The sequence below is a fragment of the Chlamydomonas reinhardtii genome, chromosome 17, assembly GCF_000002595.2.
Source record: "Chlamydomonas reinhardtii strain CC-503 cw92 mt+ chromosome 17, whole genome shotgun sequence".
NCBI classification, from domain to species: Eukaryota; Viridiplantae; Chlorophyta; class Chlorophyceae; order Chlamydomonadales; family Chlamydomonadaceae; genus Chlamydomonas; species Chlamydomonas reinhardtii.
In genome coordinates, this window is record NC_057020.1 from 5966020 (window position 1) to 5980748 (window position 14729).

The 14729-nt window shown below is 67.3% G+C and overlaps 3 protein-coding genes across 3 annotated transcripts in view; 1 reads left to right on the forward strand and 2 right to left on the reverse strand.

Annotated features, from left to right (window-relative positions):
* Window positions 1–131: 131 nt before the first annotated feature.
* On the reverse strand, window positions 132–6638 carry CHLRE_17g740430v5 (uncharacterized protein). Its single transcript, XM_043072635.1, has 9 exons — window positions 5320–6638; window positions 4695–4904; window positions 3429–4155; window positions 3030–3188; window positions 2449–2567; window positions 2022–2205; window positions 1355–1557; window positions 1017–1095; window positions 132–473 (listed from the first exon to the last, which is right to left on the reverse strand). Exons 1-9 carry the CDS (start codon window positions 6502–6504, stop codon window positions 217–219), a joined length of 3123 nt encoding a protein of 1040 aa, XP_042915094.1. The 5' UTR covers window positions 6505–6638; the 3' UTR covers window positions 132–216.
* Window positions 6639–6698: 60 nt separating this feature from the next.
* On the reverse strand, window positions 6699–9058 carry CHLRE_17g740470v5 (uncharacterized protein). Its single transcript, XM_043072636.1, has 7 exons — window positions 8911–9058; window positions 8593–8629; window positions 8163–8356; window positions 7873–7961; window positions 7549–7583; window positions 7300–7386; window positions 6699–7096 (listed from the first exon to the last, which is right to left on the reverse strand). The coding sequence occupies exons 1-7, from the start codon at window positions 8970–8972 to the stop codon at window positions 6797–6799; spliced, it is 804 nt and encodes a 267-aa protein (XP_042915095.1). The 5' UTR covers window positions 8973–9058; the 3' UTR covers window positions 6699–6796.
* Window positions 9059–9188: 130 nt separating this feature from the next.
* Window positions 9189–14729, forward strand: part of CHLRE_17g740510v5 (uncharacterized protein) — a 9349-nt gene continuing 3808 nt past the window's right edge. Inside the window, exons 1-11 of the mRNA XM_043072637.1 lie at window positions 9189–9589; window positions 9661–9733; window positions 10102–10205; window positions 10488–10632; window positions 10891–12030; window positions 12238–12398; window positions 12742–12891; window positions 13087–13338; window positions 13588–13768; window positions 14136–14316; window positions 14599–14719. Coding sequence (XP_042915096.1) covers window positions 9470–9589; window positions 9661–9733; window positions 10102–10205; window positions 10488–10632; window positions 10891–12030; window positions 12238–12398; window positions 12742–12891; window positions 13087–13338; window positions 13588–13768; window positions 14136–14316; window positions 14599–14719 — 2628 coding nt within the window. The 5' untranslated portion in view covers window positions 9189–9469. The remainder of the gene's footprint in view (window positions 9590–9660; window positions 9734–10101; window positions 10206–10487; window positions 10633–10890; window positions 12031–12237; window positions 12399–12741; window positions 12892–13086; window positions 13339–13587; window positions 13769–14135; window positions 14317–14598; window positions 14720–14729) is intronic.

The following is a 14729-nucleotide window of genomic DNA, read 5'->3' on the forward strand; positions in this document are numbered from 1 at the left end:
ATGCGCTACCCATGCACGCGGGGCTTGACTACTGCAGACCGCTCCTGTCTTGTGCGAGCTGCTTGCTTCGAAGTGCTTGCACACTCCTTCCAAATGTGGTTTCATGTGGAGTGCCACACACGAAGATGAGAGCAGGCGGCGCTTTACAACGGGTCCTGGCTTGCCTTGCTCCCCCACCTGCGCATGTGGAACTCCGGACTATCGCGTCGGCCTCCCTCACGACTGGCCCCGGGGCCGCATCTCCACCCACCGCCGCCCGTCTCCCCCGCCGCCTCCCTGCCCTCTACCACCCCCTCTCCCACTCCCACTGCTCGCCATCAGCGTCTGCACCTCCGCCAGCGTGCGGCCTTTCGTCTCCGGCAGCGCCGCCGCCACGAAGACTGCGCCCGCCAGGCACACGCCCGCGAACAGCAGGAACACGAAGGGCCCCAGCGCGTCCTCCAGACTCAGAAACACCAGGTCTGTCACAGCGCCTGCGGGAGTGGGGTTACGGGTAGCCATTAATGGAGGCCAGAGTAATGAAGTCGCAAGGGGGGCACCCGGTCTAACAGTGTTTCAGAGCGGCAGGGAGCCTACGCAGGCGGGCAGGCGGGCGAGGCCGGCTGCACAACGCATGGGCTGTGGAGTGCTGCCTGGCTGCGGGTAGGGCAAAGAGGGCGGCAGCCCTCCTCAACCAACCGACCCCCTGCGGGCCACCTCTGCCTGCCCGATCAGGCCCGGCCTCCCCTCCCCTTCCCTCCCCTCCCCTCGAGGCGACATTTACCGCCGGCGCCGCTCGCCCTGCTGCTCGACGACGCCTCGGCCCCCATCCCAGAAGTGTGATCGCTTGCAACTCACGCCTCTGCCTGTGCTCCCCTTTTCTTTCCCCTCCCCTCCCCTCCCCTCCCCTCCCCTTCCCTTCCCTTCCCTTCCCTTCCCTTCCCTTCCCTTCCCTTCCCTTCCCTTCCCTTCCCTTCCCTTCCCTTCCCTTCCCTTCCCTTCCCTTCCCTCCCCTGCCCTCCCTTGCCCCCGCCTACCCGTGAGGAACAGCAGTGCGGTGGCGGCCGACATGGCGGCGGACTTGGCGCCCATGCTGAACAGCTCCGATACCACCACCTGACGTGTGAGTGGCGATACAAATAGAGGAAGGGGCGCGAGTGGGAGGAGGTCACATTATATAAGGAGGTCAGGAGAGCGTATGGGACGCGAGAGTGGAGAGAAGGGCCCGGAGGCGATACCAGGCGGCGCGAGGGTAGAATGGGAGCACACTACGTATCGGGTCTAGGTACCGTAAAAAACACACGCTACGTACCGTATCTCGGTAAAAAAAACTCGCATAAGACCAGTGTCACTAGGCGTTTAAAATGTGACTCACCCAGAACAGCCCCGCCCAGGAGATGCTGAAGCAGAACGCGAAGCCGCACATGCACAGCTCCAACAGCCACCGCCGCGACTGCAAGTCGGCGCTGCCCGCCGCGCCCGCCGCCACCGCCGTCATGCCCGCCAGCGCGCCGCCGCACGCCAGCGCACCGCCAATGAGCAGCGGCCGCCGCCCGCAGCGGTCCACCAGTACTAGCGCTGCGGGGGCAGGGACAGGAGGCGGGGGTGTGGGGTTCGGCGAGGTTACAGTGTCCCCAGAATCACGGGGAATATCCTTGCCAGCCGGGGGGCGGGGGGCAGTGGATACGCGTGGGACTCCAGGGGTGATGTGGGTGGGGCTGTGCGATTGAGAGGCACATAGCCGTGCAGCGCAGGCGAGGCAGGGCTCGCAAGCGCATGCGGGTCGGGCTGCAGGTTGAATGGCCTTTGCGTAAGCTGTACGCACATCTGCGCTGACAAAAGCCACACAGCGTTGCCTGGCACCAAGCCTCCAGCACGTGCCAGCGACACGGCCCAACACAGCGCACATCACTGACGTCCCCACCCCCGCCCCCGCCCCTGCTCCCCCGCCCCGCAGTTTCTCCTTGCAGCGCGACTGTTTCCTTACGGGATTGGTTCAAAGTTATCCCCCGCCCCGCCCCCCAGGCCACGTGCGCACGCACCTGCGCACACGCCCGCCAGCTTGGCCACCCCCACCACCCCCGTGTACAGCATGGCGTCGCCGTCGTCCTTGTACGACCCGCCGCCGCCGCCGCCGCTGTTGCCACTGGAGCCGTCGCCGCCGTCGCCGCCAAGGCGAGCAAGCAAGCTGGGCGCGTAGTTGATAATGGCAGTGGAGGCGTTGGCCTGCGCGGGCGTGCGCGAGGGCAGGCTGGCGTTGTGAGCATGCGCGAAGCGTTGTGAGGATATGGTGATTGGCATTAAGGGTGTTGCAGCGCTGCCTCGATTGTTGGGCGCTCATACCATCCTTGGTTTCTGTGCACCCGTCGTTCACTCCCAGCCTTGCAAGCCTGCTCTTCCGCCTATCCTTTTATGGCAATGACAACCCATCGCCCACCCACGCACCCATCCACCCACCCATCCGCCCACCTGGTTCAGGAACGCCAGCCCCAGCGCCAGCCCCAGCGCCCTCGCCTCCGGCCCGCCCGCCAGCGCGCGGATGTCGCCGGCCATGGCGCCCAACGTTGCCAGCAGGCTGGGCTCCTCGCCTGAAGGAGGGGAGGAGGGGGAGGAGGGGTGAAGGGCGGAGGAGGTGGTGAAGGGGGGTAGCCATCCATGGGATGGTGTGTATCAAATATGAAGTGAAGTGCCGACGGGGAGGTGGCATGGGGTGGAGGGGAGGCGGAGAAGGAGGTGAAGCGCGGAGGTGGCATAAGGTGGAGGGGAGGCGTGAAGAGGACGTGGCGGCAGCAAGATTACAGCAACAGGCGCAGCCAGGACGCGTGCAGGCGTACGTGCTGAGGTCCAAGGACGCACACCGTACCGTGTGTTGCCCTCCCTCCCTCCCTGATGCAGTCCCTCCCTCCCTCCCTCCCTCCCTCCCTCCCTCCCTCCCTCCCTCCCTCCCTCCCTCCCTCCCTCCCTCCCTCCCTCCCTCCCTCCCTCCCTCCCGCATACAGCCCACCACTACAGAGCTCCAGGCGCACTCGTCAAGCCCCACCGCGGCCTACCTGGCATGTCGGACGACGGACCGCCCAACCCGTCGGCCCCGTCCGCGCCGCCCTCCGCCGCCGCCGCGCCGGCCTCGCGGGCGGCTGCGCCCGGCCGGCCTGGCGGCCGGGGCAAAGACGAGGAGGCGGGCGATACGCCCAACAGTCGCGAGCGCTCCCCTGCGCCCAGAAGTTAAACGCGTAAGTAACGTGGGTGTCGTCAGCGGTGCGACGCAAACTTGATAGTACCATACTTGGGGCGTGCGACCAGACAACTTCAGCTAGACCGGGAGCTGAACATCGTGTGAAATCTCGGTCTAGTAACGCAATGCTGATGCACATAAACTCCCGGGTCAGTCTATTTGACACCCCTAACCAGTCATTCGATGCACTGATTTTCGCGCATGTATGCGAGCTCACCGCCTGGGTCGGGCTCCGGCTCGGGTTCGTGCCCCGGCAAACATGCGTAAGCCCCGCCGCCGCCCCCCGCCCCGCCGCCGCCAGCCACAAGGCTCTTGACCAATGCCGCCGCCACGGCCGCCGCGCCGCCGCCGCTGCTTCGGCTGCCGCCGGCGTTGCTTCGGCCGCCGCCGGCACCGCCACCAACACTTTTGCTGCTGCCAATGCCGCCGCTGCTGCTACTGCTGCTGCACTTCGCGCCGCCGCCCCTGCCGCCGCCCCAGCCCAGGTCCGCGTCCTCCTCATCTGCTTCCCGCACACCGCCGTGGCTGGCACCAGGCTCACTCCCACTGCCAGCGCGACCCAAGCCTTCGCTTCCGCTGCCGCAACTCGCCCTCCCACCGCCCACTAACGGCTGCCGCTGCTGCTCCCGTGGCCCCAGCAGCGGCGCCGAGCGCCAGCTGCTACAGCCTCCACCTCCACCTCCGCCTCCGCCTCCACCTCCGCCTCCGCCTCCACCTCCGCCTCCACCTCCACCTCCGCCGCTGCCGCCCTCGCCGCCGCTGTAGGCGCCGCTGCTGGCACGCGAGGGCTCGGGCGAGGTGGCGGAGGGGGAGGGGGAGTGCGCCTCCTCGGGAATGGAGTCCAGCCCGGGCGGCTTGAGCGCTGTGAGCCAGTTGATGCCCAGCCGGCCGCGACGGCCGCCCTGCTTCTGGCGCCTGTCGCGCCACACCTGCCGCCGCCGCTCCTGTGGACGGGCGAGGCAAGGCGCACACGAGGACATGGGAGAAAGAGAGAGAGGCACGGACGACCCGGTGGCTTTGACACGTGTGTGTGTGTGTGTGTGTGTGTGTGTGTGTGTGTGTGTGTGTGTGTTTGTGTGTGTTAAAAAGGAAACGAGAGCCCGCTACTCACGGACAGGCGGCCCCACCAGTACCTACACCGCCAGCGCAAGAGCGCCAGCCCATCGTCCTCCGCCTCCTGCATCCCGCCTGCCTCGTGGCAGGCCCCAGCCCACAGCCACAGAGGCCTCCAGACCGCCCCACCTCTCCCGTACAGGCTCCCCCGCGCCCCTTCGCCCTGCTGCCCAGGCCCCCGCCCCCGCCACTTCACTGCCATTATTCCGGCCCACCATCCCCATCCCCATTCACCAGCAGCTCGGTTTAGTTTGGGCTGGTGTCTACAACCCCACCCGCTGGTATCTACAACCCCACCCGCTGGTGTCTACCACCCCACCACCCCTCACCACTCCCCCCAACCCCCCACCACCCCCGCACCATCACTCACCAGCACTGCCAGCCGGTCGCCCTCTACGCAGCTCCACAGCGCAATCAGCTCGTCCTCCGCGTCATGCAGCGCCTGCTGCTCCGCACTGAGAGCCGCAGGGCGGGGGCCCGGCGAGGCGCGCCGGCTGCTGCTACTGCCACCGCCGCCGCCGCGGCTGCTAGGGTTGCTGCCGCCGCTGTTGCTACTGCTGCTGCTGCCGCCAGGGGCGTCCTGTGCGGCCGAGTCCGTGCGGGTGAGGGCGAGCGGGGCAGGCGCGGGATGCGGGGTATGCAGCCCAACCTCCCCCCGTGGACCCCTGGTGCGTGTGACCGCATGAGTGCATCTTTGTTCGTGTTCTAAGTTAATATTGCTGCTGTTGTTCTGGCTCCTGTCTGTATCAAGCTCTAACTGGTCAACTGTTATGCGGTTCTGTTTGTAATTGCTGCGCCTATGTTCTATGCTATTCCACATCGCGCGCTTCTCATACACCACAGCTGGCACTGGCGTCGCCCTCCTGTTGATGCCATTGTTGAAGTTCCTCCTCCTCCTCCTCCTCCTCCTCCTCCTCCTCTGCTCCTCCTCCTCCTTACTGCCCCTCCTCCTCCTCTTCTGCTGCTGCTGCCACAGCTGCTGCCGCTCACTGCACGAAGCGGCCGTGTCGGAAATAGTAGCTGTCCCAGTCCAGGGCGGGGTCGCGCAGCGACGCCGCCGCATCCAGCAGCCGGGCGCCCTCCACCGCCGCCTGCGCCGCCGTCAGACCCGTCTCCGGGTCAGCAGCCGTGTCCAGATACACCCACCCGCCCGCCGCCTGCTGCATGGCATTGCTACTGCCGTTGCCGCCGCTGCTGCTGCTACTGCCGCCGCCGCCGGCTGATGCCGTGGCCGCGGCCGGCCACTCATCCACCAGCCAGCCCGTGCCGCTGGCGCTGGCGCCCGCCGCAGCTGCCGCCGCGGCGGCCGCGACGGAGGCGGGGAGGGGCGGCAGCAGCTGCAGCGCGCCAGCTCGCGGCGGTACCGTCAGCCAGCCGTACTCGAAGCGGCCCTGGAAGGGCTCCGAGCCCATCCAGCCGCCCTGCCGCCGCCGCCTCCGTCGCCGCTTCCCGCCCTCCTCGCCGCCCTCCTCTCCCTCCTCGTATCCCTCCTCGTCATCAAACACGTACTTGTCCCAGAACTCCACGAACTGCTCCAGCATGGGCACCTCCCGCGGCTCCTCCACGAACCACCAGCGGCCGCCGTCGCGCACGTAGCGCTCCGTCAGCACTGCCACGCCCTCCGCCCCCGGCGGCCCGTACGACACCGCCAGTACGACGTACCAGCTGTTGGGGTCATCAGGCGACTGCCCGTGCACGCAGTCGGCGAGCACGGGCAGGGGCAGGGGCGAAGCGGCGGCGGAGCCGCCGCCGCCGCTGCCGAAGCCCGCGCCCGCGCCGGCGGAGCTACCGGCGCCGCGGCGCTGCAGCAGCTGCTCCACCTTTTTGCGGAGGTTGTGTTTGGTGCCGATGGCGTCCAGAGCCTCCGGGTGGGTGGAGTCGGCGAGCAGCTGCGGCTTGTTGAGCGAGAGCGCGGTCCAGCGGGCGCGCGCGAGCTCGGGGGCAGTGCGAGCCCAGGCGCCCTCCACGACGGCCTCGCAGCAGTCCTGGTAGCGCGCGCCCGAGCCGCAGGGGCACTTGCGAGGCCCCGCCTCGCTCGCTGTCTTCTTTTTTTGGCTGGGGCCCTCCTTCGCGCGGGCGGCGGACACGATGACTTGGCGGCGGTCATGGACTCTTGGCAGTCGCGCCAGTCTCAGCCCGCTGCAAAGTCTTCGTCCAGAAGCGCCGAAAACTGGCTGCATGCAGCTTTGCATTTTGCTGTTTAGCGAGGCCATTAGACGCTGTCAGCTGCGCCCGCCGAGAGGACTGCACCGTCGCGCAATTGCTTGTCGCTAAGTGGTGTCTAGAGTCTTTGTACACTGCAGCGCTTTGTGACTTTTGGTATAACAAGGTAGAAACACATCTGCACCTAGAAAATGGACCTGTTGCGCATGCATGGTCTCGGCCATTACATTCCTCCTCTTGGCTTGCTGACTTGTCGTGTTTGCTATTTCATGCTTCAACTTGTGATAGGGCAAGTCTTTGGTGCACGACTCATGATGTTACCTGCTCGCCCGACGGCTGGTCTTCCCCGCCACTCACCTTGCCCGGCACGCGCTGGTAGCCGCCCACGCCGGTGGCCGTCGCCGAGCCCGCTGTCAGGGCCCTGAAAGCCCCGCTCAGCGACAGCCCGCTGATGCCCCCCGACGAAGACGCTGCCTTGCCCGCCAGCACCACCTGCAGCACCTCCAACGCCTCGTCCAATCGGTTGCGGGTCACAAGCCATCGCGGCGACTCGGGCAGCACCACCGGCGCCGCCGCCAGCGCCAGACCCGCCACCGCCGGCAGCCCCACCTGCAGCAGCGCCCGACACGACATACAGCACACTCAGTTTAAACCCAGCACATTGTCTGCTGCGCTGCGATTCACACGCCGCACGGAGACACGGCAAGGGCTTCCCGCCCGCCGAACCCCTATTCCCCGAGCAGCTCAACGGCACCTATCAAAATGCCTCCATGCTTGCCTCCTTTACACAAACATAAACACCAGCTGCTCACCATGAGCCGCCAGGCCCCGCTGCTGCCGGTGGTGCTGAGTGCCCAGTCCACCAGCGGCGCCGACAGCATGCCAATGCACAGCATCACCTGTGGGTAGCGGCGGCGGCGGCGGCGGCGGCGGTGGGGGGCGGCAGCGGTAACGGTCAAGGAGGTAACTAAGGTGCGAGATGGATGCAAGTACACGACCAGTCACACGTCGCCACCTTGGGCATGCAGGCCATGTGCCACACAGCCGCCCCCACCACCTACCTCGTACATCTGCACCAGTGAGCCCCGGATGCCCGCTGCACGGGCAGGAGGACGGCGGCGGTTGTGACGGCATCAGAGTCAGGCTGGGGACTGAACGGACACGAGCAGCACCGCTGGAGGTGCCCAAACTCGCACAGCAGCTACGCGCTGGACGCAGCCCTCCTACACACACATACACGCACACGCACACGCACATATATACACACACACACACACACACACACACACACACACACACACACACACACACGGAGGCATGTCTGCTCATGCTGTCCATTTTGACAATATCCCCGCAAGCCCACAGCCCCATTCACACACACTCACCCGGCGCCAGCTCTGCGATGTACGCGGGCGTGACGGTGGCGGACACGCCGATGCCCAGACCCACAATGAACCGACCCAGCATCAGCTGCCTGCGTGAGGTAAGAAAGCACGAGGGAAGAGGGTCGACACTCTGTGCCCCGCCCCCGCCCGCGTTGTATCAGTGCAGATTGTGCTTGCACATCCGACGACGCCCCACCGCCGACACGCCACCGCCGACACGCCACCGCCGACACCCCACCGCCGACACCCCACGACCGACGCCCCGCCTCCCGATCCCAGCCCGGCCCCACCAGGGCGCCGCCGCCGCCGCCATGACCAGCGGCCCGACCGTGAAGGCCGCCGCGTTGAGACCCAGCGCCCGCCGCCGGCCGTACCGGGCCATGGCGGCGCCGCCAAGGAAGGTGCCGGCGGCGGCTCCCAGCTTGGCGGCGCCCACGATGAGCTCCAGGGTTATGGATGCCCGCACGTGGAAGTAGCGCTGGATCTGGATTTGGATTTGGGCCCGGGGAGGCATGGGGAGGGGGAGAAGGCAGGGTGGGTGGGTGGGAAGGTGTCGGGCGGGCTGGGAAGTTGTGCAGGAGGGCGGCAAGGAGCAAGAGGGTGACACCAGGGAACCGGCAATCAGCATGCCTGGCATTGGCGGAAATGCTAGCCGTGCGTGAGGCTTGCTCCAGGCATGATCGGGCGCAACCCAGACCACGCGGGTGCTAGGACACGCACCTGCAGCAGCGCCCCTCCAATGAGGCCGAGGTCATACCTACACAACACGGCAACGCAATCGGAGAGGAGTGGGTATGCGGAGTGAAGTGGGGGAAGCCAGTGCCCCGCGGCGTACGCATTCAGCGCTGGCAAAGACGCCGCCGCAATCATGTGCGTGCGGCTACGACTCGGGCGAGAAGTGCCCAAGCGCTCTCGGCCGGCAAGAGCCATGTGCGAGTGTGGCCAACCCCCGCCTAGAGCTGACGCGTGCGGGCAACTGCCGTCGTCGAGCCAGCTGGACGTTGACAGTTTCCCTCTGAAGCGCCGCACGTGCCTTACCCGAAGAGGAAACCTCCCAGCGCCGCGTAGGCGACCACAAACAGAAGCGTGGAAGACAACATTCCGCGGTCCGCTACAGAGTTCCACTGTTATCAATGTTGTCAACGTTGTCTACGCTTTCAAGTACCTATACAAATACATTCATCACATTTTGGACTTTAGATGCGCAAGGGCAAGGCTTATTCGGCAAGCTGACGTCGCGTAGCAGCCTTCTGAGTGGCCTGAGGGTGTGATATTGCCCAGTTAAGGCGTGCATATCTCTCAGGAAATCAAGAATGCACGATAGGTCGCCCAGACGCAAACCGACGCGATCTAATGCAATTTTCAAACCCGCGCTTCTCCCACTTCTCTTGTTGCCTGAAGCATACTCATTCATTACTGCTGACGAAAGGATAATTACAATTCTTACCACTCTGACAAGCGTTCAAAGACTCTCGCGACGACTTCTGACTCTCTGACGACGATGGGCACGAGTTGATACGCATTGTTGGACGCGGGCGCTGGAATAAACGACGGCTCTGTCTCCTCCTGCCGAAGTGGGGGCAGCTGACCTGGGAGAATGCAGCAAAGCACCCCGGAACCAGCCCTGCTCGCTGCTATTCAGGAGAGCCTTGCACTCTTTCAGTACGAGAATGCGAGGTTCCTTGGAGAGCGGCTGGTAGCGCTGACCAACAGCGAGGTATGCGCCGGCTGTCGCAGGTGGTTCCTGCGAGTCCTTGACCGGCGTCGCTCTGCCATTTCCGCTCGCAGGAGAACCAGCAGTTACTGGCAACATGCTACATGCACTGCAATCAGGCCTACAGGGCCTACCATTTGCTCAAGGGTGCGTGGGGGAGGCGGCCTTCCTTCCTAGCGTGATCGGAGGCTCTCATGCCGCACCCTTGTGCCGGTCGCTCCACCCCTACCCCATGCGCCCACGTGCACCAGTGGCGTCGCGCAGCCATGTGGCGCGCTGATTACCACGTAGAATGCAAGGCTGGCCCCGCGGACAGGCTCCCATCGCCTGCCAGCCACCTCACGCTCGCGCCCGGACCGGCTCGTGCTACTGCTGCGCTGCCGCTGCTGCTACCATCGACACTCTTGCCTCCTCCCTGCCCTCTGCCCCTGCCATGTCACGTGTGTGTGTGTGTGTGTGCGTGTGTGTGTGTATGTGTGTGTCACTGTGTGTCACTGTGTCGCTGTGCGCCACAGGCCATAACTCGCGGCGCTCGCGCTACCTGCTGGCTGTGTGCTGCCTGGGCATGGGGCGCTACCCGGAGGCAAAGGATGCACTGCTGCGGATGGGCGAGGCGGAGGTGGGCGCAGGGGGGAAGGATGGTCCACTCTGGGCGGGCGGGAAAGGGAAGGTGCCGGGGTCAGGGTCGGGGTCGGCCTAGGCTGGTAGGCCGCTGTGCGGGCTTCGTTGGGGTGGGAAAGGTCGCCCAATTGCCGGTGAAGGGCGTGCCGGGCTGGATTAGCAGGATGACGGCAGGGCCCCTGCCCTCCTGCCCGCCTGCCTGCTGCACACGCACCCGATACGCAACCCGACAAGCCCCGGCTCCCCCGCCCGCCCCCTGCTCCCTCCCCCTGTCCTCCAGATCCCGTACGGCCCCGCTGGTCTGTACCTGATGGGCCGCTGCTGCCGCCTGACGCACTGCATGGCGGAGGCCAAGGACTTCTACCTGCGGGCACTGCGCGGCAACCCGCTGCTGTGGAGCGCCTACGAGGAGCTGTGCGCAGTGGGTGCGTGCCGGCGTGTGTCGCGGGGATTCTTATGCCCAAACGCAACGAATAAGAGGGCGGGCACGCGAGGAAAGCGTGGGAGGAAAGTGAAGGGGCAGCGCCGGGGCGCTGGTGGTGGGCTGGTGCGCGGGGAAGGTCGGGAAGTGGTGTGGAGGGCTGGAGGCGGTACAGCTCATCCCCGCGCATTCAGACTACAGCACTTACCCACATTACTCGGTCCTTGCCTTGCTCTGGCCCCTCCCTCTCGTCTCTTTTCAGGCGGTGACGAGGAGGCGGCGGAGGTGTGCAGCCTGGCGCAGCTGCCGCCGCGGGCCGGCGCCGGCGCCGACGGCCCCAGCCCCTCCAGCAGCAGCCAGGTCAGCAGCGCGCTGGCGGCACAGCACACGCCGCAGCACCATGGCGCAGCAGCAGCGGCGGCAGCGGCGGCAGCACAGCACGGAAAGCACGGCGGCCACGGCCATGGCCACGGCCGGCAAGCCGGTGGGGGTGGCGGCGGCGGTGGCGGCGGCCGCCATGGGCACGGGCAGGGCGGCCGCGGCGGGAGGGCTGGCGAGCATGCCGGGGCAGGGGCAGCGGCGGCGGCGGGCGTGCTGCCGGGGACGGCGACTCGGACTCCTGCCCAGCAACACCAGCCGGCAGGGCCGCCGGGTACCAGTGCCCCCGGCGCCCCCGGCGGCCTGTGGGGTGGCGGCGCCGCCGCCGCCGCCGCTGCTGCTCCTGGCGGCGCGCCGGCGTCGACAGGCGGCTTTGGCATCACGGGCTTCGGCGCCGCCGCCAGCGGTGGCGGTGGCGGCGGCATGGGCGGAGTGCCGCCCTCGGCGATGTCCACACTGCCCACCTTCGGCTTTGGCGCCGGAGCGGCCGTCGCTGCTGGCATGGGCGGTGGTGGCGCGGGCGGCGGCGGCGGGGCAGGAGCGGGCGTGGGGATAGGAGCCGGCGGAGGTAGTATCCTGTTCCAGACGCCCATGCAGACGCCGGGCGTTGCCGGTATGGGCGTGGGTGGCGGCGGCGGCCTGTTTGGCGGGTCGCCGCTTCCCGTGACGTTTGGGCCCGGCGCGGGTGCGGGCAGCGGCGGCGGCGCGGGCACAGGGCCGGGCCTGGGGTGGGGCTTTGGCTTCGGCATCCTGCCAACCGGCAACGCCCCGCCCAGTGTGCTACCTACCGTCCCTTTGCATGGTGGCGGTGGCTGCGGCGGGCTAGATACGGGTGCCATGCCCGCGGCGAGCGGCGACGGCGGCGGCGGGCCTCCTAGCACAGCAACGCAGCTGTTTCGGTTCGCTGGGGGCGGCGGGGGCGGCGGCGGGGGCATCTTTGCTACGCCGGCGCCGGCGGGAGGCGGCGCCGCGCCGCCGGCTCCGCCGCAGAAGCATGCGCCAGCCGGGTACGGCGCATCTGAAGGTGCGGTGTACGGCGCGTGGTGCTGGCGCCGTGGGCTGTGTGCATCCGGGGTGTGTGGGTGCCTGGAAGTTGACTGACACGACACGGGCGTGGCGTGTCTGGCCCGGCCCAGACCAGACCATACTGGCAGACGTCGAGGGCAGGTGCATGCGCCGAGGCAACAAGGTCCGTACCGTGTTACATTGATTTGTGTTTCTGATATTGCAGTTCCGTTCCCGGGCTTCGCCTCGGGGCCACATGGCGCTGGCAATGGCGGCGGCGGCGGCGGCGGCGGCGGGCCGCACGGCAGCGCTCAGGGCGGCGGCGGCAGCGGCGCAGGTGGCGGCGGCGGCGGGCAGCGCATAAACCGCATGGCAGATGAGGGCCGGGTGAGTGGGCCAGTGGCGGCGTGTTTAGGGATAAAGATGAGCAGGGCAGGGAAACACAGGGCAGGGCAGGGGTACATCGGACAGGCAGGAGCCCAGGCGAGACGGCGTGTGCAGGCGGGGCCCGCGGGCGGGGTGTGCGGGCTGCGGCATAACACACCAACAGCTGCAGTAAAACACGGAATTGTCGCCCCACCCGCACCGATCTCCCGCTGCCAACTTGCCATCCCCCCCCCCCGCCCTGTCCTTCCCCGCCTTCTCCACCCCACTACTGTACTACATCACTGTTCCGGACTCAATCTTCACTTCTTGGATACTGATAAATGTACCGGTAACACCACCCCAGGTGCGCAAGGTGTCCAACCGCCTGTTCTCGGACCCCAGGTCGGCGGTGCGGCGCAGCGAGCGACTGGCCATGCTCAACAGCGCGGGCGGCGGCGGCGGCGGATCAGGAGGCGGCGGCGGAGGCGGCAGCGGAGGCGGCGCGCGCGGGCAGGTGAGGCAGCGGCTGCGCATGGGGGCCAGGCCCAGCGGTAGAAGGCGGTGGCGGTGCGTGGTTAGGTGCGGCATGGGCAGTGATTGGCGGACCCGCCTTGACAGAGCGTTGTGACATACCGCATACGGCAGGTAAGCAGCATTGGCATGGGATTTTAACTTGTGACCCTGTGTTTACTTCGCTTGGATCCACCAGGGCTCTGGCGGCGCAACGCCGGGCAGTGTCGCACCAGGCGGCGGCCACCCGCACCAACACCCGTACCACCACCAGCACCACCACCCGCACCATCACCACCACCAGCAGCAGCAGGCGGCAGCGGGGCATTACGCCGCGCCTGGAGCAGGGGCCGGAGCAGGCGGCGGCGGTGGTGGTGGTGCTCACGGCGGGCCGGCTGCGAGCGCCAGTGTGTTGGGTCAGGCCAGGTCAGGGCAGGCGAGCTATGTGGAGGTGAGCGGCCGTCCCTGCACGGCAATTGAGTGCATGTTTGCGTGGGTGTCTATATGTTGGTTCGTCGAACGGTGATGCGCCCCCAAGGCTGCGGTGCAAAGCTTTAACGGGAATGGTGGCGGCGGGGCCTTGTGCTCTGGTTGCCCACATGACATATTTGACATGTGTGTATGGCCTTAAAGCAAACCAGTACCGGCGCAAGCTAGCCTCGCACACAGTCCTCACGCACACGCTCCTCACCCCACGCAGGGCGACAGTCAGAACATGCCAGACCCTCGCGACCCGCCGCCAGCGCCTGTGCAGCAGCAGCTGCACCCAGACGCCAAGCTGGGGACGGCGGCGGCGGCGGGCGGTGGCGGCGCGTCGGCCGCCACGCCGCAGCAGCTGTTCGCGGCGTTTGGCGGGCGGCTGGGGCCGGGGCCGGCGCCAGGTGTGGGGTGATGTGTGGTGGTGCGTGTGCGTCTTTGGACCGGGTTCCCGGGCGCAATCGCTTGGGGAGCTCCGTGTGGGCCCTGATGAATTGTTATGGAAGTATGCCATGTGTTCCCACCGCAAATCATCAGTTGTGCGTAGTGCTACTCCCAGGGGCGTTTGGTCTGGTGCGCTGGATTTGCCGGGGCCGAGGCCGTGGGCTCGAAGCGGGGCCCGGGGCTGGTGCCGCCAGGCGTGACCCCTGCATGAACCCCATTTCCGCATGCCCTCGCTGCGCCCTGCCCCCCCCCCCCCTTACTGTTCCTGGCTACGCCTGGCTTCCCTTCCCAAACATTCATGAATGCAACCCCCCACCCACCTCGCAGAAACCGCCGCCCAGCCTCAGCATCCGCTGCACCTGCAGCTGCAGCAGCAGCAAGGCTACGCCACCGCGCACGCCGCCGCCGCCGCGCGCGCAGCCGAGGCGGCGCTGGGCGAGAGCCGCTGCGCGCTGCTGGCGCTGCTACTGCCGCTGATGGAGGGGCAGCGGCACCTGGCGGCATACAGGTGGGTGGGCGGCGGGGGGGTGGGGGGCTGCTGCTGCGCGTGCTACTGCCGGCTGCATCTGGGATGGGGCTGCTGCTGCGCGTGCTACTGCCGGCAATATTGGGCAGTGGTGAGAGCAGCACTGGGCAATTGGGGAGGGCTGTATCACCCAGGGCACTTCTGGATGCGAACACCACTTTTGGTTCTGCTGCTTCACATCGTGCTTGCGCATCAAGCGATGTTCCACCCATTGCTGCTTCTCACCGCCCTCCCACCGCCCCCCCCCCCCCTGCCTCGCCCCAGGTGCACTGAGGCTCTGGCCTGCTTGTCGCGCCTGCCGCTGTCGCAGTACCGCACGGGCTGGGTGCTGTGTGCGGCGGGGCGGGCGCACTTTGAGGCCATGGCCTACTCCAAGGCGGCGCATGTGTGTGTGG